Source organism: Argentina silus, assembly GCF_951799395.1.
Source record: "Argentina silus genome assembly, chromosome: 1".
NCBI lineage: Eukaryota > Metazoa > Chordata > Actinopteri > Argentiniformes > Argentinidae > Argentina > Argentina silus.
The window spans coordinates 31,913,735-31,929,977 of NC_139655.1; the positions used below are offsets into that span (position 1 = coordinate 31,913,735).

The 16,243-nt window shown below is 45.6% G+C and overlaps 3 protein-coding genes across 4 annotated transcripts in view; 1 reads left to right on the top strand and 2 right to left on the bottom strand.

The window, feature by feature from the left end:
• lipib (lipase, member Ib) overlaps positions 1-3,051 on the top strand; it is a gene marked incomplete at both ends in the record, with an annotated part of 6,136 nt that extends 3,085 nt beyond the window's left edge. Inside the window, 7 exons of the mRNA XM_083685416.1 lie at positions 447-548; positions 710-799; positions 871-1,038; positions 1,439-1,528; positions 2,011-2,119; positions 2,461-2,634; positions 2,967-3,051. Of these exons, the coding sequence (XP_083541542.1) occupies positions 447-548; positions 710-799; positions 871-1,038; positions 1,439-1,528; positions 2,011-2,119; positions 2,461-2,634; positions 2,967-3,051 (818 nt within the window). The remainder of the gene's footprint in view (positions 1-446; positions 549-709; positions 800-870; positions 1,039-1,438; positions 1,529-2,010; positions 2,120-2,460; positions 2,635-2,966) is intronic.
• Positions 3,052-4,452: 1,401 nt separating this feature from the next.
• LOC310812633 (uncharacterized protein) lies at positions 4,453-13,803 on the bottom strand. Of its 2 annotated transcripts, XM_083681266.1 has the most exons (9): positions 13,690-13,803; positions 12,314-13,204; positions 8,824-8,993; positions 8,522-8,651; positions 8,326-8,398; positions 7,938-8,077; positions 7,460-7,577; positions 6,049-6,190; positions 4,453-5,364 (listed from the first exon to the last, which is right to left on the bottom strand). In XM_083681266.1, exons 1-9 carry the CDS (start codon positions 13,710-13,712, stop codon positions 5,351-5,353), a joined length of 1,701 nt encoding a protein of 566 aa, XP_083537392.1. In that variant the 5' UTR covers positions 13,713-13,803; the 3' UTR covers positions 4,453-5,350. The 2 variants fall into 2 exon arrangements, with proteins under 2 accessions (XP_083537392.1, XP_083537393.1); XM_083681267.1 differs by lacking the exons at positions 4,453-5,364; positions 6,049-6,190 and having other exon boundaries at positions 7,459-7,577; positions 7,901-8,077.
• A 35-nt stretch (positions 13,804-13,838) lies between these two features.
• Positions 13,839-15,914, bottom strand: LOC310815664 (uncharacterized protein; the record flags this gene model as incomplete). Its single annotated transcript, XM_083685539.1, has 3 exons — positions 15,736-15,914; positions 14,832-14,875; positions 13,839-14,424 (listed from the first exon to the last, which is right to left on the bottom strand). Coding segments are annotated over exons 2-3 (621 nt in total), but the record flags the coding sequence as incomplete, so codon positions are not given.
• Positions 15,915-16,243: the final 329 nt, after the last annotated feature.

The window sequence follows — 16,243 nt, forward strand, 5'->3', positions numbered from 1 at the left end:
GAGAGAGAGAGAGAGGCAGGGAGATAGTTCTAGTTACATGGATGGACAGAGAGAGAAGGTTGACAGACAAATGGACAAACAGAGAGGCAGTCTGAGAGGGGGGTCTGTATCTCTCAATTGAGATGCTGCTTACCCATCTTTCTAACTCCAAGGAGGTTAGGTGGTCCTCTGTGGCTCAGTTGGTAGAGCATGGCGCTAACAACGCTTAGGTTGTGGGTTTGATTCCTGCTGGGACCATATATACTGAAATGTATGCACTCACTGCAATGTAAGTCACTTTGGATAAAAGCATCAGCTAAATGGCATATATATATATTAGGAAAAGGAAGAGAAAAATAAAATAAAGATAGTAAATAGGATGTAGGAGACAAGCAGAGGGAAACAGGAGTATGTGTCACTCACCCCCTCTCCTCCCTCTCTCCTCCCCCTCTCCTCCCCTGCTCCAGGGCTGGATCCTGCAGGGCCCATGTTCACTGGAGCTACTCGCGAGGAGAGACTGGACCCCTCAGATGCCATGTTTGTAGACGTACTACACACAGACATGAACTGTAAGCACCAAGAGATACTGTGTGTGTGTGCGTGCGTGCGTGCGCGCTGTGTGTACTGTAGTGTGTGTGGTGGGTACAAATATCAATGTTTTAAGGTCATGTCACATATCTCACACTGTGTGTGTGTGTGTGTGTGTGTGTGTGTGTGTGTGTGTCTCCAGCATTTGGTCTCAGTGGGGCTCACGGCCACATTGACTACTACGCCAACGGAGGATATGACCAGCCTGGCTGTCCCAAGACCATCTTTTCAGGTGAGTCTTCTCACACACACACATACACACACACACACACACACTATAACTTGCTTCCGTTTCTCTCCTAGGGAAGTCGTATTTCGTGTGTGACCACCAACGGTCCGTGTTCCTGTACCTGTGTGCTCTCAACCGCACCTGCAGCCTCACAGGCTACCCTTGCTCCTCCTACAGCGACTTCCTGGATGGGCGGTGCCTGCAGTGCGAGGCCTTTAAGCCCGCCCCCTGCCCAAGACTAGGTGAGAGAAAAAACCCTCCCACAAATGTATTGATGAGGTTCAATATGTCTGTGTGATGGCTTACCTTCTCTGAAGACTACCAGAGATAATGCCTAGGCTTTAGCTTAAAAGGCTAAATTTGAGTTGCACAAGCGACCCAGGTCAGATATCTGTCAGTTTAACCCAGGTCAGATACCTGTCAGTTTAACCCAGGTCAGGTACCTGTCAGTTTAACCCAGGTCAGATACCTGTCAGTTTAACCCAGGTCAGATATCTGTCAGTTTAACCCAGGTCAGATACCTGGCCAGTGACTGTAGAGATGTTAAGTTCATTGCTGTGCGGGTGGATACACATGGGTCTTGATAAGTCAATTTAATAACTGTCCTATACACTGTTCTGACCTTACCCCTCATGTCCGCAGGCTATGACATCAGCAGGTGGAGGGATACTCTGCTGCGATTGGGCCAGACTAAGGCCTACTTCACCACCACAAGCACACTGCCCTATAGCAGTGAGTCTCACCCACTAAACCCCCTACAATCATGGACTACCATGCAGTGCATAGTATACCACATCGTAGGCCGCACGCAGATACTATTAAAAGATAACAGCCTGTTTGTTTTCACATTGAATGTTTTATATATGTTCAATACATTCTGTGCTCTTAACTCACTTACTGCCAAAGAATTCCAGAACACTCACCACCTAGTGCCATAAGTGTTTTATGTGGTATTTACCTAGTAACAATACTTTGATTGGCTACAAAATGAAGCATCGTAATTGCTGCATTTTTGGTGAATAAAGTCACCTTTTGGCACTCTAGAATGTTGACCGTTTGGGCGGCTTTACTCGCCTTCGGCACTGAATGAGTTGAATAGATGGCAAATCTAACAAATGATCTCACAGCTGATTCACAGTTTTAGGAATAACTTTGAGCGCCTTGACTGTACGTGAGCTGTGTGTGTAATACCGTGTCTCTCCTGTGTGTGGCAGAGGTGAGCTACAGGGTGGACATGGTGACATGGAACCAGTATGTCCGCTGGGGGGTGGTCAGCCTCAGGCTGCACAGTGGCAGGAACGTCACAGAGACACGGATAGACCAGTGAGTCTCCCTCTCTTTATCTCTCCTACACTCTCCCTCTCTCTCCGTCCCTCTCAAACTCTAACTCTTCCCACCTCCCCTCTCACTGTCACTTACTCTCCTTCTCTGTCTCCCACACTCCCTCCCTCTCTGCTCTTCACCTTCATTAAACTCTCTCCCGTAGTGAGTGTCCGCTCCTCTCTTCTCCTTTACTAAACTCCTCTCTCCTCCTCCTCCTCTCCTGTAGTGACTGTCTGCTCCTCTCTCCTCCTTCACTGATCTCCATTAACAGTGCTAAGATGTTACTCTTGGTAAGATATGCAGGTTTCAGCACTACATCTTCTCCTCCCCTCTCTCCTCAGTGAGATGATCAGGTTTGAACAGTACACGTCCACACGTCTGCTGGTCCAGTTTGATGAGGACCTGCAGCCTATCCAGAAGATCTCGCTCCGCATTGCTACGGGCAACGTGATTGGCCCTCGCTACAAAATCCGCCTACTCCACATCCGCCTCATACCCCTGGAGCAACCTGACAGGTGACACACACACACATACCTGAGCTAACACACAAACACACACACTCACACCCATACACACACACACACACACACACACACACACGTTGAAGATGTTCAGTTGAACACTAAGTTTGACAGCTACGGTCTGGGCAAACCATGTCGAAGAGGGCCTTTTCAGTCAGATGGCACAGGTGGTAGCTCCTTAGATTAGCACAGTACAATGGAACCAAACAGCAGTAAGAAGCACACACACACACACTTAAGCAACACACACACACACACACACACACACACACACACACACACTTGAGCAACACACTCACCTCTCTCTCTCTGTCTCCTCCTTTCAGGCCGTTGATGTGTCGTTATGACATCATCATGGAGGAGAATATGGAGGTGTCGTTCCGTCCTCTGCCTTGCGGCCCTCATCACTGATCCACCACCAGTGGGAGCTCTCCCCTCTCTCTCTCTCTCTCACACACACACACACACACACACACATAAACATCATACAGGACCTCACATCCTACTGGGTCTCCCAGTCACGCACGGCGTGCCAGGGGCCTCACTGCTCTCTACAGGGGCTGATCACTACATACTGGCTCTCTCTCAATGGGGCTGGCTCAACCATATGACTGTCTGGCACAAAATGGACACCCAGTTACCTGTCCATTTCAGTTAGAACATACAGGTGAAATGAATCGTTTTCCTGATTTATCTGGATAAATATTTGCTCACACTGACTGGGCAGGTTATACAGTGGCTGGGGCAACACAACACTGCAGTTTTATACAGAGATTACGAATGAGATTATGAATTACGCTGCTGCTCGACGGGATTGAGCATTAATTCATAATAAAACGTTAGTGCTCTGTCTCTCTCCCCCCCTCTCTCTCTCTGTGTGCCTTTCAATGGATGGTGGTGCTGCTATGACGTGTCAGAGAGCATTCATAACCGGTCATAAGCTGTCAGCCGTGTTGTGATGCTCCTGGTTGGGAGTTCATTCAGACCTAGCTAAGCAGCATAATAGAGCAATGATAATGTATCGAAGCTATCTGATGTTTTTATCATTGATGTAAAATGATAATAACATGGCACTGTTTTGTATGGACCTTGTATTTCTACATTGTTTGAAATAAAAGCACTGTGTGTTTCACGGTTTGACTGTAAATTCTTCCCAAATCCATAGAAATAGACTTCTATAAAATTCGATTATACATGTTTTTCTATATCTATGCCAGAAACCCCTCTGAGGTCATCTGATCACCTTACAGACTCCCCGTCTACTCCAGTGTTTTCGGGTTAGGGTCACAGCAGCAGGCTGGACATCAGCCTTTTGATGGAATCATTAGATGAGGCATTATGAAGGCTATACAGATGAGCCTGTACAGACCACAGTAATGACGATGTCTGGGTTGTAGACGGTAGAATAAGGATTGTTGTCTGGCTCTCGGTCTCCTCATCGTCTCCACCTATTTGAAGGGGAAGGTTAAGGTTGTTAGTAAGCACTATGACCAGTGTTGTATAAACAGAATCCGATTGGTTGGCGCAAATAGGCCAGATTAGGACATGGTTTTAGAATAGCCCTCTGGAAATATCTCATCAGCTTCCATCTTAAGGTACACAAACAAGACATTTGAGGGGAGAGGTGTGTGAAAGATGTGAGGTGAGTGAAGTGTATGAGAAGGTGCACTAGAAACCCAGCCACTCGCTTCTAATGAGGCTTAACTTTAAGGCTTAACTCACATAAAATGCTTCACTGTGTTGACGTTGGCCAACTATGACCCATTACAGCGGCCTACAGTCGAATCAAACACAGAACACACTATATGAGAAATGAAAATATTTTATTTGAAATGTACAAGCACAGCAGCTAATATCATTTGATCAGTGTAGGGCACTAACTCATGTGTCCAGTATCAAATGTCTGCCTTTGAAAAACAGACAGAGCCCTAACTGGGCTGGCACCACGTGTAAAACAGGAAAATAACATAAAACGTTACACTGGTAAAACACACCTTCCATGTGACAAATAAGACACACAATACGTTTTGTTATTCTCTTCTATAAGAAAATAAGTTGATTTTCTTCAGTAAGCATATACATATATAGACACCCAACGAAAAGCAGCATTCAACTTTGTCTTTTTACTATATACTTCATAGGTGAAGTCAGTCAAGTGATTGGTGTGTGGTGAGTATCAGCAACTGGATCAGGGTCACACAGTATCAGCAACTGGATCAGGGTCACACAGTATCAGCAACTGGATCAGGGTCATACAGTATCAGCAACTGGATCAGGGTCATACTCTATCCCTCCAACTGCTATGATGTCACTTCGGGTGTGTATTGTTAACGAGTGTTCAAATAGAAATCTATCCTGTAGAACAGACATTCCACTTTAGCACTGAGAATAGGATACTCTGTTTAGTTTCGGTTCTGTGCATTGAGGTGCATCTGTACCATTCGGAATGTTTCACCATTCTGAATACGCCCCTGGACGCCATTTTACTTCCCCACGCCACTACTGTGTCACTGCAGAGTACAGAAGCACTTTACAGTACGGTGTCAACATTAGGCATTGTACAGTGGTTACTACAGGCAGGAAGGTATCCACAGCTTCAAGCAAACTGTATTATAGAACATATGATTGGTCTGTTCATGCCTCTCAGCCAATAAGCAGTGTTCTCACAGACAGCTGACCTCTGATTGGATCCCTCCAAAACATCCATCATTCACCAGTTGGCACCTGAGGGAGAAAGAGGGGGGGAGAGAGACGGGGGGGGGGAGAGAGAGTGAGAAGGGAGAGAGGGGGGGGGGGATTCTTAGGTGAACGTAGGTCAAAGTTTAAGAGCTAGGTCAGGGTCAGCTACAGTACGATTTTAATGGTACTATAAGTGGATATTTAATTGGCTGGGGGAGGAAGAGAGGGGACTGGATTGGCTAAGACACAAATAAGATCTGGGGGATCCTTTCTTTGCAAATGTCACAAGGTCAGGAGTATGTGACACTGTGGTCGAGAGTAACCCAGAGCCACCAGCTGACTCCCATTTCTGGAGTGCAGCTAGCGTTCAGTATTACACAAGTTCTCAGGTGAACGTAGGTCAAAGCTTAAGAGGTAGGTCAGGTCACCTATGGTTGTAATGGTACTATAAATGGATATTTGATTGGCTAGGGGAGGAAGAGAGAGGATTGGATTGGCTAAAACAAAGTATTACACAACAGGACCAGAGAGACAAACATAAGACCACATACTATATATATATAGTTGACTGAAGCTGTAATAAGATCACATACTGTATATATAGTAGACTAAGGATGTAATAGAATACAACCTGGCCAGGAGGTTGTTGGGTATGCTAACATGGTGGAGAACTGACTTGACTATTGGCTCTGATGCTAATGGCTAAAGTGCTTACTAAATACTACGTACCATCATGTGGTGACTGACAGTTGGCGTTGACGCGGTTCGGACGTCTCATTGGCTCCAGGCGGTTGCCAGGGCGATTTGGGGGCCGGTTGTTTCTTCTTTGGACACCCATGTTCTGTCTGAACGGACCTCCTCTCTTCTGACCCTACAGGGAGGGAGAGAGAGGGAGGGAGAGAGAGGGAGGGAGATTGACAGAGAGTTTCTCTCATGTTCAAAATGTAGAACACAGACTGAACAGACATGTACATTATATTGTGTGTACACACGCACACACACAATTAACATAACCACGAGTAGGTGCTGTGGGCAGTTGTCGACTCGTCGTGGAGTACATGGTTTTAGTTATACTGGTATGATCCACACTGTGATATTTAATTTGACTATACCAGCAATAAATGTTATTTTGCTCCTTTGTTGGCTTACATGTGTAAAATAAGCAGCTTTTCATACATGCCACGGCCATCTTATTTTTATCTGCCCTTGGGCGAGCTGCTCACCGCCACTTTGTAACATCATAGCACCATTTAATGGACAAATAACCATTGTAAACCAAACTGTAAATTCTAACCCCCTAATACTTCATTGTCAATTTGGTTTTGAAACTGGGAGGCACGTTGGCGCTTCCCTGGGTCTGTGGAGAACGCTAAAGATGACAGTCTGGGAGAGACCGATGCCGGGTTGCTGGTAGAATTTTACAGGGTTTCAAAGGGCGCGCCACAGCAGCATAGGTTCAATGACAGAGCTCAGTTTTTATATCATGCCTAATTATGGATGTAGCCTACCATAGGCTCACCAGAACTGGCCTAATCTTGACATGGGGGGTTAACTCAAACTGTTCTCCATCAGTCATTACGTGGACATTTTACCAGACCGCACCTACCTGCCCACAAAGTAATAAAGAATACCTGTTGAGTATGTTCTGGCGCTGGCTCTGTAACGCGATGAAAATGTGTCACTTAATTCTCTAATCAGGGTGAATGCGACAATATAGAGTCAATCTCATGTAAATTCTCTGCTGTTTCGTCTAGTTCCTCTTCTCCGCCATTTTGCTTGGCTGTCCACTGTCCTTTTTCTGAAGACGTTGTTGTTACTGTGGCATGTATATAAGGTTATATACCCTTACGTAGCCTATAAGGTTGAAAACGCTGAATTCCATAATATCATACCAATATCCTGCCGCCTCCTCTCCAGGTCATGCCTCAGGTCCCCTGGGTCCTTTATATTATGATATCTAAGCTTTGTTATCTGTGTTGTTGTCTGTGTTATATTGAAGTTATTTTGAAAATATGATTTTGAACGCCTCAGTTTCACTTTTTAGATATTAAGGTAAACAACTACTTTTTTGACAAACCTAATGACTAGTAAAAATCAGTAGTTGTAAATCCCCTAACACACACACACACACACTTCTTACCATGTCTCCGCCCCATCTCCCCCTTCTCTCTGGTTCTTCAGACCAGCCAGAGAATCCCTCTTCATCTTCCTCCAGAGTTATCACCTCTTCCTCACTCACATACTCCTTATTCTGATCACTGAGAGCATGGGGGGGGGGGGGGGGAAAGCAAGAGAGGTGTTGAGAAATGGTGGTTGTTCAATTGATGTCACTGAAATTGCAGGAAGTACCTATTGATTTTACAGCTTCTGCTGTTCCTGTACAACCACTCAGATATCCACTCCTCCCCAAACTACACCAGGGCGGTTTTCCAATACTATACAAGTGTATCCTTCCTCCCTGCCATGTATAAATCACTGATCCAAAACCAATGGGGAGGCAAAAGCCTTGCTCTAATGACTTTGCTTTCTCCAATCTAGTCAGATCAGAGATGACTCCAAGACAGAGCGAAAGGAAGGTTACATTGGTCACATTTCTCCAGTCTACGCTGTAGCCTCACCCCCGAGAGGCCAGGGGGCGCTGTGACAAGGTTCCTCCAGGGATGGTGACCTTCACTCCCTCCAGTCTCTCCTGCCGCCTCCTCTCCAGGTCATGCCTCAGGTCCCCTGGGTCACTCACAGCCTGCTGTCTCTGGGGCTGCTGCTCAACAACAAACAATACAATCAATGGATGCTAACATCCAACCATCAACCAACCAATGAACCAAGCCAAACCTTTACATCGGTCGATTCATCCATCAATTCACTCATCACTCATTCCTTACGTAAATCGATCAATGCACTACTGAATCAATATCAATCAAACCCTATTCCATTATGCATGACATCAAAAATGTCACAAGCCATCCATCCAACCCCCCCCAAGCATCTATATGAAGAGTACTGTACCTTCATACGACCCACTTTGGAGAACAGTGGCTCAGTATCGAGCACAGACATGTTCATGCTCATGTTGAAGCGTCTGGAAGAGTGAAAAGAATAAAAACAAGTAGTTTACGATCACATCAAAGGCCTATGCCAGGGCCCTAGCTCCAAGGATCTTCTTTTTTTTCCTCACCCTAGTTAAGATGTGTGAGGGGTGTACCTGTTAAGAGTGGGCCTCTCTTCTACCACCACCTCCTCCTCCTCCCCCCCCTCTTCCTCAGGTAGACCACCATCTTGGGGACCAGAGAACCGCTGGTCCAGCGTTATGCCCTCACCCCTGAAATAGTGCTCTGTGAGGAGACAGCAAGACAACCCAAAAAAACCCACAGGTTGAGTCATTTTGAAGGAAGGAAACCCCAACATACCAATCCAGAACATAGCACTGTAAACTTGGGAATCTTCAAGCTTGGTCTGTGAGAGTACGGATGTCTATAGGTTGTTTTCTGTGTGTGTTGTACTGACCTTTGACCTGGTGTACCAGGGTGATGATCTCCTGGGCGAATGTACCAGAGCGTGTTGTGCTCTCCCTGTATGTCCCAGAATGCTCCATCATGGGCAGGAAGTCCAGTCTCTGGCGGCCCACGTTGACCAGGTCCAGAGACAGCTGTCTGTCTGAGGAGTAGCACAGCTGGCTAGAGAGGATGGAGGAGAGGAGAATGGGATCAGTGATGGAGGAGAGCAGGATCGGGAAGGGGATCAAACATGTATACCAGGGCCCAACAATTTTTTTGAGCTATTCAATATTTGTGCTATCTATGGAAGCTTGTAATATAGAAACTTGCTGACAAAACATAGAACTATGGAAAAGGATTTTACATTTTTCAGAAGTTGCATAACATTGAGTAAGTGATCTGGCAGTGAATGCAATTGAAACTAAACATGGGCTAAATCAAACACAATTCACCCATTACCTTACCTTTAACGAATCATCTGTAAAACACACAACACTTACCTTAAAGCTTTGGGGAAAATTACTGATTGATTGAATATACTATAAGTGTGGATTGGAACATGTGTCAATGGCACTTAAATCCAACTGAAGCCACATTTTTTTCCCAGAAGTTTGAGTAAGTCATGCAAAAGGACATAAGGGTGGGTGAAAGTTCATGCATCTTTCCATTTTCACTCTCTACGTGTCGTCAATCACCTTCAGGACCTCTGCTGCAATCAGCTTTCTTTCACAATGGCTTGTCTGTGTGGTTCTTTTTCCTGTTTGGTCCAGGGCTGGCAGTAGTTGAGCTTTCCTAATGACGAGGACGTTTCACAGGTTGTTTCCTGAGGGATCAGGTGGAGTTCATCCACTCTGATCCATTGGCCAAGTGTGAAGTTTGAACCAATGGTTTCAGCAACTCTGTTCATTCTAGATCCTTTTCATTCTGGTGAACCCAGTTTCTTGTCAGGAGTGGCTGGTCATTCACACAGCGTCAATGATCGGGATTGAAGATCCTCAAGGAGCCATCTTGGGACCCATGGGATTTCCTTTACGGTCATAGTGGTTCACAGCAGTCAGTTTCTTTGGTCCCAAAAGGATGAAACGTTCATAAATATTTATCTGCTGATTAATATTGCTGTTAAGACATTTTTGATTTTCGAGTATGACTGAGCTTTCAATAGCGGTGGAATGGTTATTGGAATGGTGGTCACTGAAAATTATATATGTGTGTCCTTTTTGTGTAGGAAGTCTCATTGAACTGTTCACTTTTGGAAAACAACATGGTAGTCAAGTTAGATATTCAGGATTTCTACCACTGCTCTTCTAATTAGACTTCCTCATCATCGTCTCCAGAACCTGCCATTGTCTCCTATTCTTCTCCATGTGCAAGTGAACAAGTCTTGTGTTGTTTGGCAAATAACACAATCCTCGTATCCCATCTGAGGAACAGGCTATTCTTGATGTGTCTATAGCGCCATTGAGTGAGAAATTCCAACCTTTGCATTCAGTTCTCTTCAAATGATGCAAGCCGTAGCAGTGTTATGGAAAATTGCCAGCCATTGCTGTCCTCCATTTGGTTGAGCACAAAGTAAGACAGTTGTAACCTGAACCTCAAGTAAGTTCAGAACGGTCTTCGGTAGCTTAGGAGAAAGACATGGGTGTTTCAAACATTTAAGCCTGCTCAGGCTAGTCTTAGTGCTGTTCAATGTACGCCAAGTATTGTCCAGTTCAGCACTGTGCAGGGCCTGGTCTGAGTGAAGTTTCAGAACAGGTTTTGGAGTGATCCGTGGTCCAAACCGAGTGCAGTCAAAAAAGGCATGCAAGACATGTGGTGGGAATCTGAAGCCTTCTTTGCCTCAGGAAGGTATGTGCCGGGTTGCTCCACCACTTCCAGATCCATTTCTAAACAGGATCATTGTTACTCCTTAGCAGGTAGAATGATCAAGAAGAAAAATATGATGTTGCCTCAAGGAGCAATATGAAGTCCAGAGAGGTTTGTATTATAAAGAATTAGGCCCCCTGAACAGTGTGGTTTGTAATGGAGTTTCATCAGGCTCTGCCGCTCATGTCCATCCTTTTAGTTTAAAGGTAGGATGGAGTTCACTTTATGTTGACCAGATGAAGTAGTCTGACAATCCAAGAATCCAAAATTCTGCAGAATGTCAGAAAAAATCTGACAGAAAAAAAACATGTTGACTTACCTTTAGACATGGGTGAAGAGGGCTTAGACACTAGTATAAGCTAGTTAAAGACTATACATTTTTAAAAGTTCTACGAGCAGAGCTGGTGTTTTGGTGGATGTATCCTCTCAGAAGCCCTTAGCTAAGAGGGCTAATAATGTGGGGGCATCATCTAGCTCAGTGGCAAGCAAAAAAAGTGTGCTTCTGAAAATTCTTCCCTTTACAAAGGATTGGTGTTTCCAAATGTCCCGACACTTGATTATGATGGTTCCAAACAGATTTTTCTCAATGCTCAAGTTCACTGAAGTCATCTTCTGTCAAACAGAAACGAAAGCATTGGTCTGTCCACCCAGTGACTGATGGCTAGCAAGGTGATTTTGAGTCTTGCAAATGGGTCTGAGTTTGTCTTGGCCCCTCTCAGGTAACCTCTAAGAGCCTACTTCTTGTCCCATTGTGTTGTTTTGAGTGTACCTGTGAGGGCTTTTCATCTGAAGCTGTGGTCGATCATTCACTGCAATAGAAAGACCAGCCAGCACTAATTTCTTGTCTGATCCCTCAGTCTTCTTCATTCATTCGTAATTACTTTATCCATACCTTCCCAATGGTATTTCCACTTTCCAATGGCTGCTTGATTTACTTCTTTACCTCTTATTGTAAAAAAGCATCCAAGGTGACATTAATGTAAATCTGCAAGTTTCATACACTGTGGGTGTCTCCTCACACTTCAGTTGGGTACATTCTTGGTTGTCAAAGCTGTTCCTATTGTAGGGACACAGCACCTGCTTCCATTGTGAGTTGCCATATCTAGTTGGGTTTGTTCAATGGGTTGAAAGGATGTGATGTTGGAAGATTTGAAGACCAAAAGGCTGTTCAACAGATACAGATTTGAAAATGATGGCAAAATAAAAAGGTGGTCAGGATTTTTCGAGGTGGTCAGGATTCTACCCTTCATTATCACTGTTCTTCAGGACATGAGCATGGAAAGGTTTTCAGGAGACAATTGTTAGATTCCTGCGTGAGTAGTCAACTATTCAGAGGTGATTCCACTTTTAGATCATGATCTTTGAAGAATTCTGCTATGCTTTGGGTGCTTTTGTTGTCGCACTGGTGGTTTGTGTCCTGCTAGGTTTGTTTCTCTGATGAAAGTTCATAAATGCCCTTGTATTGTATCGTAATCCTTGCTTTGTTCCCATCTTCCCTTGCTCTCCATCTGCTGCAATATCCAATCTCTTCTGCACTTCTTTACAGAGTCTTCTTGCAGAATCCGACAGCTAGCTATGATAAAGAGGCATGAACTTTCACCCTTGACCCCTGATTGTTGCCGTCGGATATACTGTACCTGTTCTGGCCCACGGGTCGTTTCATGTCCACTTTGATGGTGAGCGTCTCCTCGTCTCCAGTTCCAGGTCGAGGTGTTGCCATAGGATTGTTCTTCTGCTGCTGGTTCCAGTTGGGGTTGAGATCCCTCTGCTGGGGCTTTCTGTGTCCCATCCTGGCCCCTGGTAGTGGTCGGCCCCTGGCTATGCCTCCCCTTGGTCTATCGTGCTCCCACCGGTGGGCTATGTTAGTCTCCTCTTCCCAGTCGGGCTCCCTGTCTCTGGAGTCAGTGTCCCACTCTGCCTCCCTGGGCCGAAACCCTGGCCTCTGGTGCTCCTGAGGGGATTCTGTGTCCCTGGGGCCATAGCCCTTTTGCCCCTGGTGGAACAATTGCGGGTGGGGCTGGTTCCTGGAGGGTCCCATCTCTCTTCTTCCACCCCGGGCAGGGTTCCTCCTGCCCCCGTGACCCGGGCTGCTCCTGCCCCTGTGATCCATGGGACTACCTCTACCTGGGCTGATCCTTCCTTGCCGGATAGGGCTTCTTCTAGCTTCATGGACCGGGTCTCCCCTGGCGTCATGAAGGGGGTGGCCCCTGGCCTCTTCTCTGGTGTTAGACCTGCTGTTTGACTTCCTGAACCTTTCCGGGGATGGTCCTGGCCGGGGATGGTGAGCATCTCGGTCACGCTCTAGATTGCGGTCAGGGCCGTGGTCTCCCCGGTTCTCATAAAATTCCCGTCCTGGTCCTCCTCCGCTGCTCATTATACCATGGTCATGTTCCACAATGAGGGGGCCCGGGACCCTGCCCCCGCCACGGCTGTAGCCTCCCCTGCGCTCCCCCGGCCCTCCTCCAAAATCCCCTCTAGGCTTTTCCAGCGAGGGATGCCGCCCCCTAAACTCTGCCTGCTTCCCGTACCTGTGTTGACATAAGAGCAGGTGAGATTGTTCAACACTGACAGGGAGAATGGAGTCACAGTGTAACTATAATATCTATCAAAGATATATTGGTAAAAAATTACTTTTGACTTAACTTATTTTAATAAAACATCTAACATACAAATAGAATTTATAGGACAATGACATGGATGGCAAGTTACTAATACAATTTAAATTACAGTCATTCAGACTAATACATGCTGACGGCATTAGCAGGCTAATTACCAAGAAAATGGTATTGGCCTATGACAAACTCAGCCTTTCCAGGGCTCAGAGAGACTTATAAAATAACATGTGCTGCATTTTATGCCATGCAAATCTACTGGTAATATAGATTGTTGAAAGGTTATACAAGGGAAACGGTAATACGGTGAAGGTTTGTATTTTGGGAAATCAGAAAGCTGGGTTTTCCACTCCTTTCTTCTTCTCTGACTTCTTCGCCAATGACACACTGCTCAAATTTACCCTGGATGCACCGCTTCATCCATTTCTCTCCAGTGCCTGTCTGGGAAGGCGTTCCTCTCTCGCTGATGATCCTCCCTTTGCCGGTCTCCAAATGGTCTGTGTACATCTCCATCTCCACCTCCCCTTTCCCTACCCTCCCCCCCTCCCCAGTCTTGAGACCTCTCCCTTGGGCTTCGGTCCCTGGACCTCCTCTGCACTCTGCCCTGGTTTTGCTCCTCATGCCGTTCTCTCCTCCAGCCCATGGAGGGCTCTCTCTGATGGCGGTCAGGGTGCGATGGGCCGAAAGATGACAGCCTCTCCCTGGGCAGCCTCTGGGGAGAGTGGGGCTGCCTCTTCCTCTCATATCTCTGGAAGTCTTCTTTCAACCCTCCTCTTCCTCTACCATCTCCTCCACCGTCTTGGGCCCGGAGCAGCTGTTGGGGGGAGAGCCTCCTGCGCTCAGCATAGCCCAGCTCATGAGGGGGTGGTGGGGTCCTGCGGTGGTACTCCTCCAGAAGGAGGTGGTGGTGGTGATGTCCAGACCTATGAGGGGCCGGGGAGCGGGGTCTTCTCTGGGCCTCAGGGTGGATCTCGTCCATGAAGCGGGCCCACTGGGCCTCAGGAGCCTCCCCAGGGTAGCGGTTCTCCTCCCAGGGCAGCTTGCCCAAGTCTGCCAGCACCCTCTGGGGGTCGAAATCAGGGTCGTCCCAGGGGAACCTGTGGCCTCCTCCATCCTCATGCCTCCTTGGACTTATTCTGGAAAAGCGAACATTGCAATGGGCGGTTAGTGTGAGCTTAAGCTGTGACATACGAGTACCCCAGACAGACACTGGAGCCTTAAACAACACAAGAACTATGCTAATCTAAAGGCTGAAAGGTTCCCTCTGTTTGACTATTGAAACATTAAACTGACTTCTATATCTATGTAGTGGCAAAGTGTGTTGAGATGTGTGTTGCCACCAAATAGGTGAAGTCAGTTTCATGCTTCTTGACCCAAGTGGGAGGTCACTTTTCATTTTCCATCATAGTTCTCAAGTCTGGTTTATGGGGCTCAGTTGAGCTAAACAATTCAAAACATTAGGACTATTTACATTTTTGGGACTGATCCATGAGTATATTTTGATTGTGAAAACCTCCTGGGACATTCTGAGAGAAACACTCACCTGTGAGAGTAGTGAGGTGATCGTGACCGGGACATTCTCTTCACCTTCAACAATAAGAAAGATATGAACTAGAGTGGAAAGAAATGAGTAGGCCTAAATAATAACCATACTAAAAACAACATGTAGCCCTATTCCAAATTGGTACACCAAACCTAACTAGACTGCATATTTGTTTACATATTTCTACAATTCACTGACTCTGGGACTTCCACTACCCCGACCCTGTCACACACACTGACAGTGTAATTTACATTTATTCAAATATATAGTATACATGCCCCATACCCATTTCACAGCCTCTAGCCTCATTGCCTCTCACAGCCTACATCATTTATTGTTCTATTTTGTACATTTCTTTGCTATCTTGCTAATATTTTGTAATTTTTGTGTTAATATTTTGCTTATATATTGTTGTTTTTATGTCCTATGCACCAACCTCACCAAGTCAATTTCCTGCATGTGCAAATATTCTTGGCCAAATAAAAGAATTCTGATTTCATTGTATATAAGAAACAAAAGAGGTTCAATAACATATGTGTTCAACTTGCTGTTCAAAATGTGTCTACTACAGTAAATTGTAGTGCTAATATGCTTGTTTAGACTTAGTTAACAGTTAATAGACGAACTAACGGGCATAATATCATGTTTTTAGATGATGCTCTAGTCTAGAAAACGCTAACCTCGTCCCCAGGCTTTATTTCGTACAGCATTTGGGCAGAAATGTCTGAGAACGAGACTCGGAAAATGCTAACAGTGCACAATCTTTTGTATGTATTTTCTTTGGAAATATCACCATATTGGAGGAGCACAGTAAAACCTCTCCTATCATCTAAGAACTCGTTTACGGGGCTACACGTTAGCTAGCTAAGATATCCAAAACATTAGCAATCTTGCAAACACTTACCTCGTCCTACGCACGTTCTTTTCAAAACTTGAGGATACAAACACCAAAATACCAGGCTCTCACAGACTCGCGTTAGACAAACCACTCGAGAATCTGATGACAAACACTAGCTAGCTACATAATTCGTGTGATGGCAGGCCGATTTGATGGAGTGTTCGTTGAATGTGTTCACCTCGCGAACCAAAGCAGAAAGCCTGTCGATGTGACCTGGAAGTACTTGAAACTGCGCGCTAACGTCCCGGAAGGAGAAAATAAATCAGTAGCGCTGGCTATAGACCGCTTAGTTGTGTATGAGTAAAACTATATAGTGTAGTCAGAGCCAAAGAGGAGAGAAGGACGCAAATCCCATGTAATCCTCTTTCTCAATCAATTCAGATAGGGTCCTATAATATGCTTGAATACTTCAATCCATGGTTTGAAAATATTTCATAATGTTTTAGATTTTTCAGTTTTAGATTTTTACTCTTTGTTTTAAAGGTTAAATTCAGATTCACACTTCACAGCTATA